This window comes from Mobula birostris, chromosome 6 (assembly GCF_030028105.1).
Source record: "Mobula birostris isolate sMobBir1 chromosome 6, sMobBir1.hap1, whole genome shotgun sequence".
NCBI classification, from domain to species: domain Eukaryota; kingdom Metazoa; phylum Chordata; class Chondrichthyes; order Myliobatiformes; family Myliobatidae; genus Mobula; species Mobula birostris.
The window spans coordinates 97,549,400-97,562,868 of NC_092375.1; the positions used below are offsets into that span (position 1 = coordinate 97,549,400).

General features: G+C 44.9%; 1 protein-coding gene across 3 annotated transcripts in view; it reads left to right on the forward strand.

Moving 5' to 3' along the window:
• Positions 1-13,469, forward strand: part of LOC140199218 (lysosome membrane protein 2-like) — a 102,125-nt gene that overhangs the window by 6,848 nt on the left and 81,808 nt on the right. For all 3 annotated transcript variants that reach the window (XM_072260911.1, XM_072260910.1, XM_072260912.1), the window contains exon 3: positions 3,781-3,925. In XM_072260911.1, coding sequence (XP_072117012.1) covers positions 3,781-3,925 — 145 coding nt within the window. The remainder of the gene's footprint in view (positions 1-3,780; positions 3,926-13,469) is intronic.

Below are 13,469 nucleotides of genomic sequence, written 5' to 3' on the forward strand. Positions count from 1 at the left end.
AGCCGGCGCAGGCTCCTTCTTTGTACAAAAGAAGGATGGGAGCCTAAGGCTATCTATTGATTATAGAGGATTAAACCACATAACAGTCAAGAATCGTTACCCCATTCCACTCATGAATACTGCCTTTGAGATTCTCCAAGGGACAAGAGTATTCACTAAGCAAGGGTGTGTACAATCTGGTCTTTATAAGGGAAGGTGATGAGTGGAAGACTGCATTCAATACACCGACAGGGCACTACGAGTACCTGGTTATGCCCTTCGGTCTTGCAAACGCTCCAGCAGTTTTTCAGGCCTTTAGAAACGAGGTGCTCTGGGGTACTCTCCATAAGTATGCCTTCATCTACTTGGATGATATCCTAATCTTATCGAAGTCCCTGGAGCAGCATGTCGTCCATGTCAGGAACATTTAAAAGAAGCTTCTTGACTATAGAATTTATGTCAAGTTGGAGAAGTCCGAATTTCACGTGATGACCATTTCATTTTTGGGTTTCATCATCTCCAACGGCAATCTCTAGATGGACTCTACCAAGACCTAGGCAGTCAGAGACTGGCCACAACCATCCAGAGGGAAACAAGCCCAATGATTCCTGGCATTTGCTAACTTTTACCAGAAGTTCATCAGGAAATTCAGCTCAGTGGCTCCAGCTAAGGGATCCATGGCACCCTTTGTCTGGACCACTGAAGCGGAGGCTGCTTTTGCAGAGCTTAAACAGCAGTCATATCAGCTCCCATTTTGGTTTCACCTAACCGGGACCTTCCCTTCATCGTGGAGGTGGATGCCTCAGACATCGAATTGGGTGCAGTGTTGTCTCAACAGTCACCTTCAGACAGTAAAATTCAGCTGTGTGCATTCTTCTCCAGGAGCAGACATCGGGAATTGGGAGCTATTGTCAGTTGAGTTGGCATTGCAGAAACGGTGTCACTGGCTGGAGGGGGCCAAGAACCCTTATTGTCTGGACAGACCACAAGAACCTGGTTTATATTCAGGAGGCCAAGAGACTGAGTTCCAGGCAGGCCAGGTGGTCTCTTTTCTTCAACCATTTAACTTTGTCCTAACCTATCGATTGGGGTCAAAGAATCGAAAACCAGATGCCTTGTTTCATCAGTTCGACGAACCCAAAGGAGAGGAGCAATTTGCCACTGTTTGCCCAAGTGCCAATCTGTTGAGGAAACGACAAACTTGTTGACAAAGCCTGGGTACAGGGGGAGACAGTCCTAAGGATTGTTTGTCCCAATCTCTGTCAGGTCACAGGTTCTCCAGTGGGGACGTTCTTCGAGAATGACCGCTCACACAGGGATTGCCAGGACTCTTGAGTTCATCAAGAGAAGGCATTGGTGGCCTGGAATGATGAAAGAGGTTTGCAGGCATACGAGGTGTGCACTCAGAACGAGAAGCCCCGTACCCAACCCCAAGGGCTCGACCATCCCCTACCTGTACCAGACAGACCGTGGGCTCCACACCTCCAGGGACTTTGTCACGGGTCTTCCACCTTCTAGGGGGAAGACCATCATCATGGTAATTGTTTATCGATTTTCAAAGGCCTAAAGATTAATTGCCTTAGTTAGCATCTGCGGCAGAGACAGCTAAAATTGTTCTTGACTAGGTTTTCAGAATCCATGGTTTTCCAGTGGACATAGTTACAGATCATGGTCCACAATTCACATCACGTTTCTGGAGGGCATTTTGCAAGCTGATAGAGGCAACAGCGAGCCTCTCCCCTGGGTTTCGCCTGCAGTCCAACAGCCAAATAAAGCAGGTGAACCTAAGATATGTGGAGCAACCAGCTGACGTGGGCAGAGGTGATCCACAACACTTTACGGCATTCGGCACATGGGGTGTCCCCTTTCAAATGCTAATTTGGGTGTTCTCCACCACTCTTCCCTGAGCAGGATGCCAATGTTGGGGTTCCTGCAGCTGAAGATCTCATCTGACACTGCAAGGAGAAATAGACAAGGGCAAGGGAGATATAAGACCATAAGACAAAGGAGCAGAAGTTGGCAATTCAGCCCATCAAGTCTGCTCCGCCATTTTATCATGAGCTGATTCATTCTCCCATTTAGTCCCACTCCCCCGCCTTCTCACCATAACCTTTGATGCCCTGGCTACTCAGATACCTATCAATCTCTGCCTTAAATACACCCAATGACTTGGCCTCCACTGCTGCCCGTGGCAACAAATTCCATAGATTCACCACCCTCTGGCTAAAAAAATTTCTTCGCAACTCTGTTCTGAATGGGCGCTCTTCAATCCTTAAGTCATGCCCTCTCGTACTAGACTCCCCCATCATGGGAAACAACTTTGCCACATCCACTCTGTCCATGCCTTTCAACATTCCAAATGTTTCTATGAGGTCCCCCCTCATTCTTTGTTATTGTTAACAATTAAGATATTGTTAACTTCTGCCTAGAAATCTGAAATAAAGCTGACAGGAAGAGAAGACAGGCACCAGTTTTGCAGCCTGGGCAACGGGTCTGGCTCTTGACTCAGGATTTGCCTCTCTGGGTGGAGTCTAGGAAATTGGCGTCCAAGTTCATTGGGCCTTTCAAGGTTCTCAGGAAAGTAAATCCATTGGCTTACACCTTGCAGCTCTCCAAGACCCTCAAGATCAATCCCTCTTTCCGTATTTCCATGTTGAAACGCATGAGTAGCAATCCTTTAGCCCCCAACAGCATCAGCCCCACAGTCACCCAGATTTGTAGATGGGGAGCAGGTTTTCACTGTAAAAAGGATTCTGGTTTCATCTATTGTTCGGGGTGTTCGGCAGTTCCTCGTGAACTGGAAGGGATTCACACCTGAGGAATGGAGCTGGGTTCCTGAAAGGGACATCTTGGATCCGGCTCTCGTCCATGACTATCATCGTCCTCTCCCCGTGCAGCCCGGGTCGCCTGGAGTCAGCCATGGGGGAGAGGATCCTGTTACGACACGCACCCAACCTTGTCAGCTTCTGGCAGTTAGATGCTCTGTCTCTCTGGAATATGGATAGTTGGGTTCAGGACCGGCCCACTAATTGACAATCATGTTTTGGGTGCCAAGAATTGAGGTTCAGTGCTCAATCAGAGACCCAACTAGAGAAATTGTCTTGCATTTGCTTTTTGCTCAGTTCTTGTTCCTGCTTTATACTGTGTCTCGATTCCAGGCTCGGATACTCCAGCACTTGGGTCCAAATCATCCCTGTCACAATAATTGTATCTACCTCCATAGTTTCCTCTGGCAGTTCATTCCATGTACCCATTTCTTTCAAATCTTTACCCTCTCATCTTAAATCAATGTCCTCTAGTTTTAGACTCCCCATCCTGGGAGAACATTCTGAATGGCTTTCATCTCTCCCCGGGGATCCTTCCACCCTTATGTGTTACAAGACACCTCTGCAGTAGCTACATGCCAATCAATGTCTCACTTCCTGAAGTCAGTATTCTCCACATCCTTCTCCTTGGTGCCCACAAATGAGAGGTGCTCAATTCAGGGCTCCATCGTTATTCCCTGGCTCCTCACGTAGATTGTCCCTTGAACGCAAGGTCAGAAAGGGGTGAGGAGTTTTTCTTAACACAGATTCAGATTGGGCTGGGGGGGTGTAGAGGTGGAACTCCACATCATCTTTAGATATGAACTTGAAGAACTGTAGGTCTCGGTACAGGAACGATGAGTAGCCCTCTATCTACCAGCAAAAAAGCAATCTATCAAGGCATTCTTCTGTGTTAAAGATGTTCTATGATTATATATCATTACAGCTTTTCCAGCTCTTGGTGCCTACTAACAGCTTCCAATCTCCTCTTTAACAGGGAGCTCAGACACAGGTCTAATGTGTTACTATTTGATAATGCCACAATCTCTGCTGCTACTCAGAAAAGTTTCATATTCCAACCGGCTATGTCTGTAGGTGACCCCAGAGTCGATGTCATTACAACAATCAACATTCCCTTTGTAGTAAGTAATGCCATTTCTTAAACAATCAGTGTGAGACAGCACACAACCTTCTAAAGAGTGAAATGTGAAAATGGGATTGAAGTATGACAATGGGAAAGGATTACTCCAATCAACTGATAGTGATAGGTGGGGTCTCTGATTGCTGCTGTTTTCCAGAAATGATCCATTTTGCCATGGTTTCAGGCTTTAATGGCTCTTCTCAGCATAGGTGGTCATCAGCAAGAGAAGACCATGAGGGCATCAATTAAAATGGATGGTCACACCCTTTTCCCTGGGGTAAAGGAGTCTAAAGGGCAGAAGTAATTGGTTTGTTATTGTCACATGAAATGATATAGTGAAAAACTATTTTGCATGCCATCTATAATGATCATTTCACCACAACAGTACAGTGAGCGAGTACAAGGGAAACACAATTACAGACTGCAGATAACAGTGTAACACTTAAGGCACACACTTACTTGTGTGTCAAATGTACGCCATAGGTATGGCGTAGCTGCTTACCCTACGCTGTATCTGTGCTGAACCCTACACCATAGCCTAACACGCACCTCTCCCAAAATGTAACTACGCGTCGCGGCGTCGCAGTCTGCAACAACTGTGACTGGTCCGCTTGGTAGCATCGCATTTCCTCCTACGTTGCAATAGCTTGCCATTCGGCGACTGAAGGGCAGGGAAGGAACTCTGGCTGCAATGCTTCCCATAAAGCTTTACAGACCTCTGAAATTTTGGAGGACCCTGTGCTTGACGCCAGTTTGTAGCTAGCTGCTACAGCCTGTTGACTTCCACCTGAAGCTAAAACTCGAATGGTGATTGCCAGTCTCTGAGTACACTGTGCGTACACTGATGCGAAATAAATGGTTGGAGACGATGAACCAAATCGTCAAATCTACCTGCTGACATCCGAAAATATCTGAAATGCATTTCCTCATCCATGTCTCTCAGTGGCCGGACAGGCACAGAAAATTCACCCTCCTTCAGTTTCAGTCGCCATTGTTTGTAGTTTGAGATTCTTCGTGTTGAGTTTCACCACGAAGAAACTCAACACAGTGGCATAGAAACCCCCAACGCCAGCTAGCATTTTGGCGGTGAATTGCAGAGCGACACAGACACACCAACGCACAAGTATAAATGCTCACAATGGCGCAGCCCACTTGCGTAGGCTGCGGCGTAAGCTAGACCCACAAGTATAAATCAGCCTTTACAGAGAAAGTGCAGTTCAGGTGCAAGACCATGATGAGGTCAACAGTCCATTTTGTCTGACAAGGCCACCATTTGATAGTTTAAGATGAGAGCAGACAATCTTAAAAGGGACCTGAGGGGCCACTTTTTCTAAATAGAAGATGGTGGGTCTGTAGAATGAGCTGACAGTGGAAGAGGGAGAGGAAGATACCTATTCACCTCTCTCTATGGTATGATTGCTTGGAGGCATCAATATGTCTAGAGTAGATGGATGGTGTACCGTTCTACCAAGCTACAAGTGGCTGAAGTGACCATGTCTCATTTGGGTTGAATTAAGAGGCCTCCATGATTTCCACCATAGTCAAAGTTAGATGGCTTCATTATCCTGGACAGTACTTCATTCTCAATGAATGTACAGGTTCAAGTGCAAGTCTTATCAGGTCCCTTGGAGACCCAGTGCTGAGGTAGAAATGCCATTAAGTGTTAGTGGGTGGGAAGATGGACAACATCACCTTCACTCCTCATTAACAGGAAACATATATTGGATAAGACTCCCGTGAAGGAGTGGGAGCACATTTCTAATTTTCTCGTCCATATGGAAGTCTCAGGCCAAAACATCAACTGTCTATTTCTCCCAGCCTGCTGAGAATCTCCAGTGCTTTGTGTGTTGCTGTAATTCTCTCATATTTGTCTTAGCTCTGTTTAGAGGAGATTACCGTTGCTTTCCGAATCTCAGGAAGGAAGTTACAAAGCAGGGCTTTGAAATGAGTCAGGTCTTCAGTAGCCACCAGGAAGAGGGAGATGAGGGAGATTAAAGTGTGACCAAAGACATTGCACTAAAGGCCTTCAGCTCCTTGGGAGACTGAGGTCAAAGTGTGTATGGAACTGGAGGAAATAGCAGAGGTAATTAATGAATACTTTACTTCAGTATTCACTATGGAAAAGATCTTGGTGATTGTAGTGATGACTTGCAGCAGACTGGAAAGCTTGAGAATGTTTTTTACTCAGAGACTGGTGAGTGTGTGGAATGGGCTGCCGGCAATGGTGGTGGAGGCATATACAATAGGGTCTTTTAAGAGACTTTTGGATAGGTAGATGAAGCTTAGAAAAATAGAGGGCTATGGGTAACCCTGGTAATTTCTAAGGTAGGGACATGTTGGGCACAACTTTGTGGGCCGAAGGGCCTGTATCGTGCTGTAGGTTTTCTATGTTTCTATGTTTCTAAATCAAGGACAGGAAGGATGGAACTAAAATTGGGACTAGCATCTCAACCAAGAGATTCGTGAATGTGGTCAGGGAGGGTTTATACAAAAATTGCAGGGATATGGACAACAAAAGTTTCAGGAGTGTTTGACAAAGAAGTAGCACAACGTTAGATGGGTTCAGACTAAAAGCTGATTCATACTTGTGTGTCAAATGTATACTGTAGGTACGGCGTAGCGGCATACCCTATGCTGTACTCTACGCCGAACTCTACGCTGTAGCCTAACGCGCACCTCTCCCAAAATGTAACTACATGTCGCGGCGACGCAAACCAAACAACTGTGACTGGTCCGCTTGGTAGCATCGCATTTCCTCCTACGCTGCGATAGCTTGCCATTTGGGCGACTGAAGGGCAGGGAAGGAACTCTGGCTGCAATGCTTCCCATAAAGCTTTACAGACCTCTGAAATTTTGGAGGACCCTGTGCTTGACGCCAGTTTGTAGCTAGCTGCTACAGCCTGTTGACTTCCACCTGAAGCTAAAACTCGAATGGTGATTACCAGTCTCTGAGTACACTGTGCGTACACTGATGCGAAATAAATGGTTGGAGACGATGAACCAAATCATCAGATCTACCTGCCGACATCTGAAAATATTTGAAATGCATTTCCTCATCCATGTCTCTCAGTGGCCGGACAAGCACAGAAAATTCACCCTCCTTCAGTTTCAGTCACTATTGTTTGAAGTTTGAGTTTCTTCGTGTTGAGTTTCAAATGAGATAGAGTTTCAAAAAGAGGCACAAATGTCCTGCAGATACAAGGATATCTGACACTGACATTGTGTCTCTCCATTGACTTAAATCCAAAGAGTTATTGATCTTGTTTGAACATACTTAGTAACTGTCTCCACACCCCTCTTTGTCACAATGGCGGGGCATTGGGAGCAAGGGTGGACCCAAATGCAAGACACATCTTGTGAGGTTACTTAGATTTAATTTATTGTTCGATACCAGGAGAACTAGGCAGGAGCAGGAGTAGCGAACTGGACAAGGACTCAGGACCACGACTAGGCTGGGACCAAGGGTCTGGGCTTGGACTCGGAATCGGCTCCCAGAACTAGAGGAGACATGAAGAGGTTAGGGTATGGACTCCGAGCCCGTGTCTTGCCTCGGGCTCGGACCCCAGAACCAGGCATGGACATGACATGGGCTAGGGAGAGGAAGAACATGGAAAACAGAGCCTCGGTCTAGGGGAGCAGGTACATTGAACCATGGACACATACACAGAACAGAGAGCCGGGACCCCTCCTTGGGTACAGGACATAGGGCCAGGACTCAAGACCCTCCACGGGGCAACGGCAAGACGGCCTGACTTACCCCACGGTGATCACCTTTTATTCTTCTAATCTCAAGAGAGTACAGGCCCAGAATGCTAAATCTCACCTTGTTAAAACCTACCACCGTCCCACACTGGCACAGCTCGGCACTTCTTTCAGCACTCTGTTGAGTAGAGAGATCTGACCTGGACACTACATTTCAGATGTAATTTTAATAGCCACTATTGTAGAGTTGTAGAACCATAGGGCAATACAGCATGGAAACAATAATCAAATTGAATTGTATTGAATTGACTTTATTTCTTACATCCTTCACATACATGAGGAGTAAAAATCTTTACGATATGTCTCCATCTGAATGTGCAATGTGTAATCATAGTAATTTATAATAAATAGAACAGTCAGTGTAATATAGAGTACACTCAAATCAGCGAGAGTTCATCAGTCTGATGGCCTGGTGGAAGAAACTGTCCTGAATCCTGTTGGTTCTGGCTTTTATGTTGCGGTACCACTTGCCGGATGGTAGCAGCTGGGATAGATTGTGGTTGGGGTGACACGGGTCCCCAATGATCCTACGGGCCCTTTTTACACACCTGTCCTTGTAAATATCCTGAATCATGAGAAGTTCACAACTACAGATATGCTAGGCTGTCCACACCACTCTCTGTAGATTCCTGCTACAGTTCCCATACCAGGCAGTGATGCAGCCTGTCAGGATGCTCTCAATTGTGCCCCTGTAGAAAGTTCTTAGGATTTGGGGGCACATACCAAACTTCCTCAACCGTCTGAGATGAAAAAGGCATTATTGTGCCTTTTTCACCACACAGCTGGTATGTACAGACCACATGAGGTCCTCGGTGATGTGGATGCTGAGGAACTTGAAGCTGTTCACCCTCTCAACCCCAGACCCATTGATGTCAATAGGGGTTAGCCTGTCTCCATTCCTCCTGTAATCCACAACCAGCTCCTTTGTTTTTGCAAGGGGACAATTATAGAATGACCAATTAACCTACCCAGTACGTCTCTGGACTGTAGGAGGATACCGGAGACCCAGGGAAAGCCCATGCATTCCACGGGGAGGATGTATAGAGACTCCTTACAGAGGATGCTGGGATTGAACTCCGATGGTCCGAGCTGTAGTGGCTACATATTAACTGCTATGCTATTGTGTAGTATCAATGTATCTGAAAAGTTTTCTCTGTCTTGTCAGACAAAATAATTAGTAACTTTTCTGCCATTTTCTTGTCCATTGTAATCTCTCCTCTCTCTGTCTATAAGATTGAACATTAACTTTAACTTTAGCACATTAACTTCAGCAGCCCTTTTTTCTTTTTGGCATACCCACAGAAACTCTGGCAGTGTTTGTAATTTTCCATCTTGTGTAATATGTTCCCTTTCCTTATCAATGCCTCAGTCCTCCTTTGCTGAAATCTCCCAGTTCTCAGCGTTACTGCTTTCCCTTAGTCTAACACTCATTTAAAATTCATCTGACAGTCACCACTAGATCACTCTGCTGTTGTTTATTTTTGCTTTAAAGGAACCTGTAGATCCACAACTGACGTATGAACACTCTACATTGTTTGAGAGACCAGTAGGATAGATGGGTTGGATTTGCTGGCAGATGTGGTTATTGCATTGCTGATGTGGGGCTGCAGTCATCTTCTGCTGTGTAGGGATGGCCATTTTGTGTAGGAGTGTGTCACTTTCATGTGTATTCACTCCCTCTCACCTCTGAACCATGACAACTGGGGGATGAGTCGAGCCAGGCAGAGGAGGGAGTGCTGAGTGTTGGAAGGATCTTCACTCAATGAGCCTGTGAGGCTGACTGGAAGCCACTTTTCTCCTACCTGCTCATTCTTATCACAGCTGTCTATGTGGTCCTCTCCTACACACTCTTCCTGTTCACTTCTGACTTACAAAAAATATATGCACTATAGAAACAGCCCTCAGGATCGGAACTGAGGGACAGTCTGTATATTACTGTTAAGCTATGTATTAATTATGAAAATTCTTGCATTCTTTGATTTACTGTCACACCTTGTAAGGTAGCTTCCCAATTTATCACTGCTAACACATGTCTTATGATTGATTGATTTATTGAGATTCAGAGCAGAACAGTCCCTTCTGGACCTTTGAGCTGCACTGCTCAGCAATCCCCCGATTTAATCCTAACCTAGTCACTGCACAATTATTTTTACAATCACCAATTACCGGTATGTCTTTGGACTGTGGGAGGAAACTGGAGCACCCAGAGGAAACCCACGCAGTTATGGGGAGGACGAAAGAATTTCTTACAGGCGGTAGTGGGAAATGAACGTAGGTTGTCATAACTTTCCCCTTTATTGATCACAGTGATTGAGATTGGATTTAAACAACAGGTGATTGACCGTGGTCATTAACAGCAGGAGAAAACAAAACAAAAAAGTGTATAGTGTGGAAAATCTGAAATAAGGGTGCTTACCAACACCAAGCCACCTACAGCAGCCAATGTGTCTATTGTAAGAAAATGTCTTTACAAATGAGGCAATTAAACCATAAGATAGGGGAGCAGAATTAGGCCATTTGACCCATTGAGTCTGCTCCACCATTTCATCATGGCTGATCCATTTTTTCTTCTCAGCTCTCATCTCTGTCTTTTCCCCATATCCTTTCATACCCTGAAAAATCAAGAATCTGTCAACCTCTGCCTTAAATACACCTGGCTTCCACAGCCAACTGTAGCAATGAATTCCACAGATTCACAACTCTCTAGCTAAAAAAATTCCTTTTTGCAGATTGATTACTCTCTAGCTAAAGAAACCATCCAGCTTTCTTGAACATGTGAAGAGAATAAACTCTGATAAAGCAAACAAGAACTTGGCCTATTCTCAGTCACTTAGTGAAAACTTTCAGAAACGGAAAACACTTCAAAACATATTCACGACAAAACCGTGATGGTTTGTATGCTTTATACAACATTCCATTCCTCATGCCGAATCTGAGAAGCCCCATTCAATTGGAGAAAAACTGGTTCTGTCAACAGTAAGGGAAATTGTGAGTATAGTTTTGCATATGTCACCAGAGCCATGCAAGCGATTCTGTTCAGTGACAACTGTTCAAAGACAAAATAGATGAAATAACTGACAATGTGGAAGACACATTGTGTAACTTAGGATAACTTGGATGAGTCAACTTTGCCAGGCAACAAATCTTTGCTTCCTTGTTATGTTCGCTTCATAAAAGATGAAAGTTTGGGTTCAAGAGTTGTTATTTGCAAGAGGACTTGCAGACTCCAGTCATTTCAGATTGGCAACAACATCTCCTCTACGATATCCATCAATATGGATACACCACACGGCTGTGTGCTTAGCCCCCTGTTCTACTCACTTTACTGTGTGGCTAAGCACAGCTCCAAGGCCATGTTCAAGTTTGCAAATGACACCACTGAATCAAAAATGATGAATCAGCGTATAGGAGGGAGATCGAAAATCTGGCAGAGTGGTGCCATAAAAACATTTAACTCAATGTCAGCAAATCCAAGGAGCTGATTATTGACTTCAGGAGAAGGAAACTAGAGGTCGATGACCCAGTCCTCATCGGAGGATCACAGATGGAAAGGGTCAGTAACTTCAAGTTCCTCGATATTATTATTGTGGAGGACCTGTCCTGGGCCCAGCATGTAAGTGCAATTGCGAAGAAAGAACAGCAGCACCTCTACTTCCTTAGGACTCTGTGAAGATTCAGCATTACATCTAAAACTTTGACAATTTCTATAGATGTGGGGCGGAGAATATACTGACTGGCTTCATCACGTCCTGGTATGGAAGCACCAATGCCCTTGAATGCAAAATACTAGAAAGAGTAGTAGATACACACAATCCATCATGGATAAAGCCCTCTCACCATTGAGAACATCTACACAAGACGCTGTTGCAGGAAAGCAACATCCATCAGCAGGGACTTGAATGCTTCATTCATTAATCAACCCAAGAATATTAGGCATGACTTTGCTTATTTGTCAGATTTATTTGCAAAATTTGATGAAATCAATCTCCAATTACAAGGAAATGATATGAATCTTATCAAGGTCAAATCAGTCACCCTGACATTTCTGTCCAAGTTTACCTTATTTAAATTAAACACTGGCCGTCATGACCTTTTCCAGTTTCCGAGCCTCTCTGAGCTGGAGGAGGAAGAAGAATACCAGATGAAGATCTTCAAGTATACTGTGTCCCCTGCATGAGCTAAACAAGAATACAGGGGTTTCAAGATCATAGAAACATAGAAACATAGAAAATAGGTGCAGGAGTAGGCCATTTGGCCCTTCGAGCCTGCACCGCCATTTATTATGATCATGGCTGATCATCCAACTCAGAACACCGCCCCAGCCTTCCCTCCATACCCCCTGACCCCCGTAGCCACAAGGGCCATATCTAACTCCCTCTTAAATATAGCCAATGAACTGGCCTCAACTGTTTCCTGTGGCAGAGAATTCCACAGATTCACCACTCTCTGTGTGAAGAAGTTTTTCCTAATCTCGGTTCTAAAAGGCTTCCCCTCTATCCTCAAACTGTGGCCCCTCGTTCTGGACTTCCCCAACATCGGGAACAATCTCCTGCATCTAGCCTGTCCAATCCCTTTAGGATCTTATACGTTTCAATCAGATCCCCCCTCAATCTTCTAAATTCCAACGAGTACAAGCCCAGTTCATCCAGTCTTTCTTCATATGAAAGTCCTGCCATCCCAGGAATCAATCTGGTGAACCTTCTTTGTACTCCCTCTATGGCAAGGATGTCTTTCCTCAGATTAGGGGACCAAAACTGCACACAATACTCCAGGTGTGGTCTCACCAAGGCCTTGTACAACTGCAGTAGTACCTCCCTGCTCCTGTACTCGAATCCTCTCGCTATAAATGCCAGCATACCATTCGCCTTTTTCACCGCCTGCTGTACCTGCATGCCCACTTTCAATGACTGGTGTATAATGACACCCAGGTCACGTTGCACCTCCCCTTTTCCTAATCGGCCACCATTCAGATAATAATCTGTTTTCCTATTTTTGCCACCAAAGTGGATAACTTCACATTTATCCACATTAAATTGCATCTGCCATGAATTTGCCCACTCACCCAACCTATCCAAGTCACCCTGCATCCTCTTAGCATCTTCCTCACAGCATCATCTTGCGATCCAAATTCCAAATTGGGTAGTAAATCCATTTCTGACCACTCAAAATGAGGAATTAACAGGAAGGATGGAGGAAGAACTGATGTCACTAAAAAATGACTTTGAGCTGAAACCGAGATTCAAAAAATCATATCAAGACCTTTGGTTGCTATGTTGCACTGTGGAAAAATAATGTTCAAGATGTTCTTTATTGCCTTTCTAACAACATATCTTGTGGAGGGAGGTCTCTAGTCAAAGTTCAATGGTTCCATTTAATATCAGAGAATATATACTGAAACTCTTACTCTCTGCAGATATCCTTGAAACAGAAGAAAACCCTTAAAGACAGAAAAAATATAAGAATCCTAAAGCCCCCGCCCCCCCTTAGACGCACAAGCAACAGCAAAAGTATCAGCCCTCCCCCCTCCTCTCCCAATTATTTGAGCAGAAAGCATCAGCATTCCCACCACCCACCACCCCCAAAGAGAGACCATGGCCTACAGTACATGAAACACTAACTGTTCATTTCAACAATTCAACATCCCTCAGGCACTCTCTCTCTCAGTAACAAGGGAGAGACAGATATCACTCCTTCCACAGTGACAGTGGAAACAGTCGCTATTTCGATGTTACGGTGAGTCTGAACTGTCGCTTTTTACAAAGGAGGGGGGAGAGAGAGAGGTA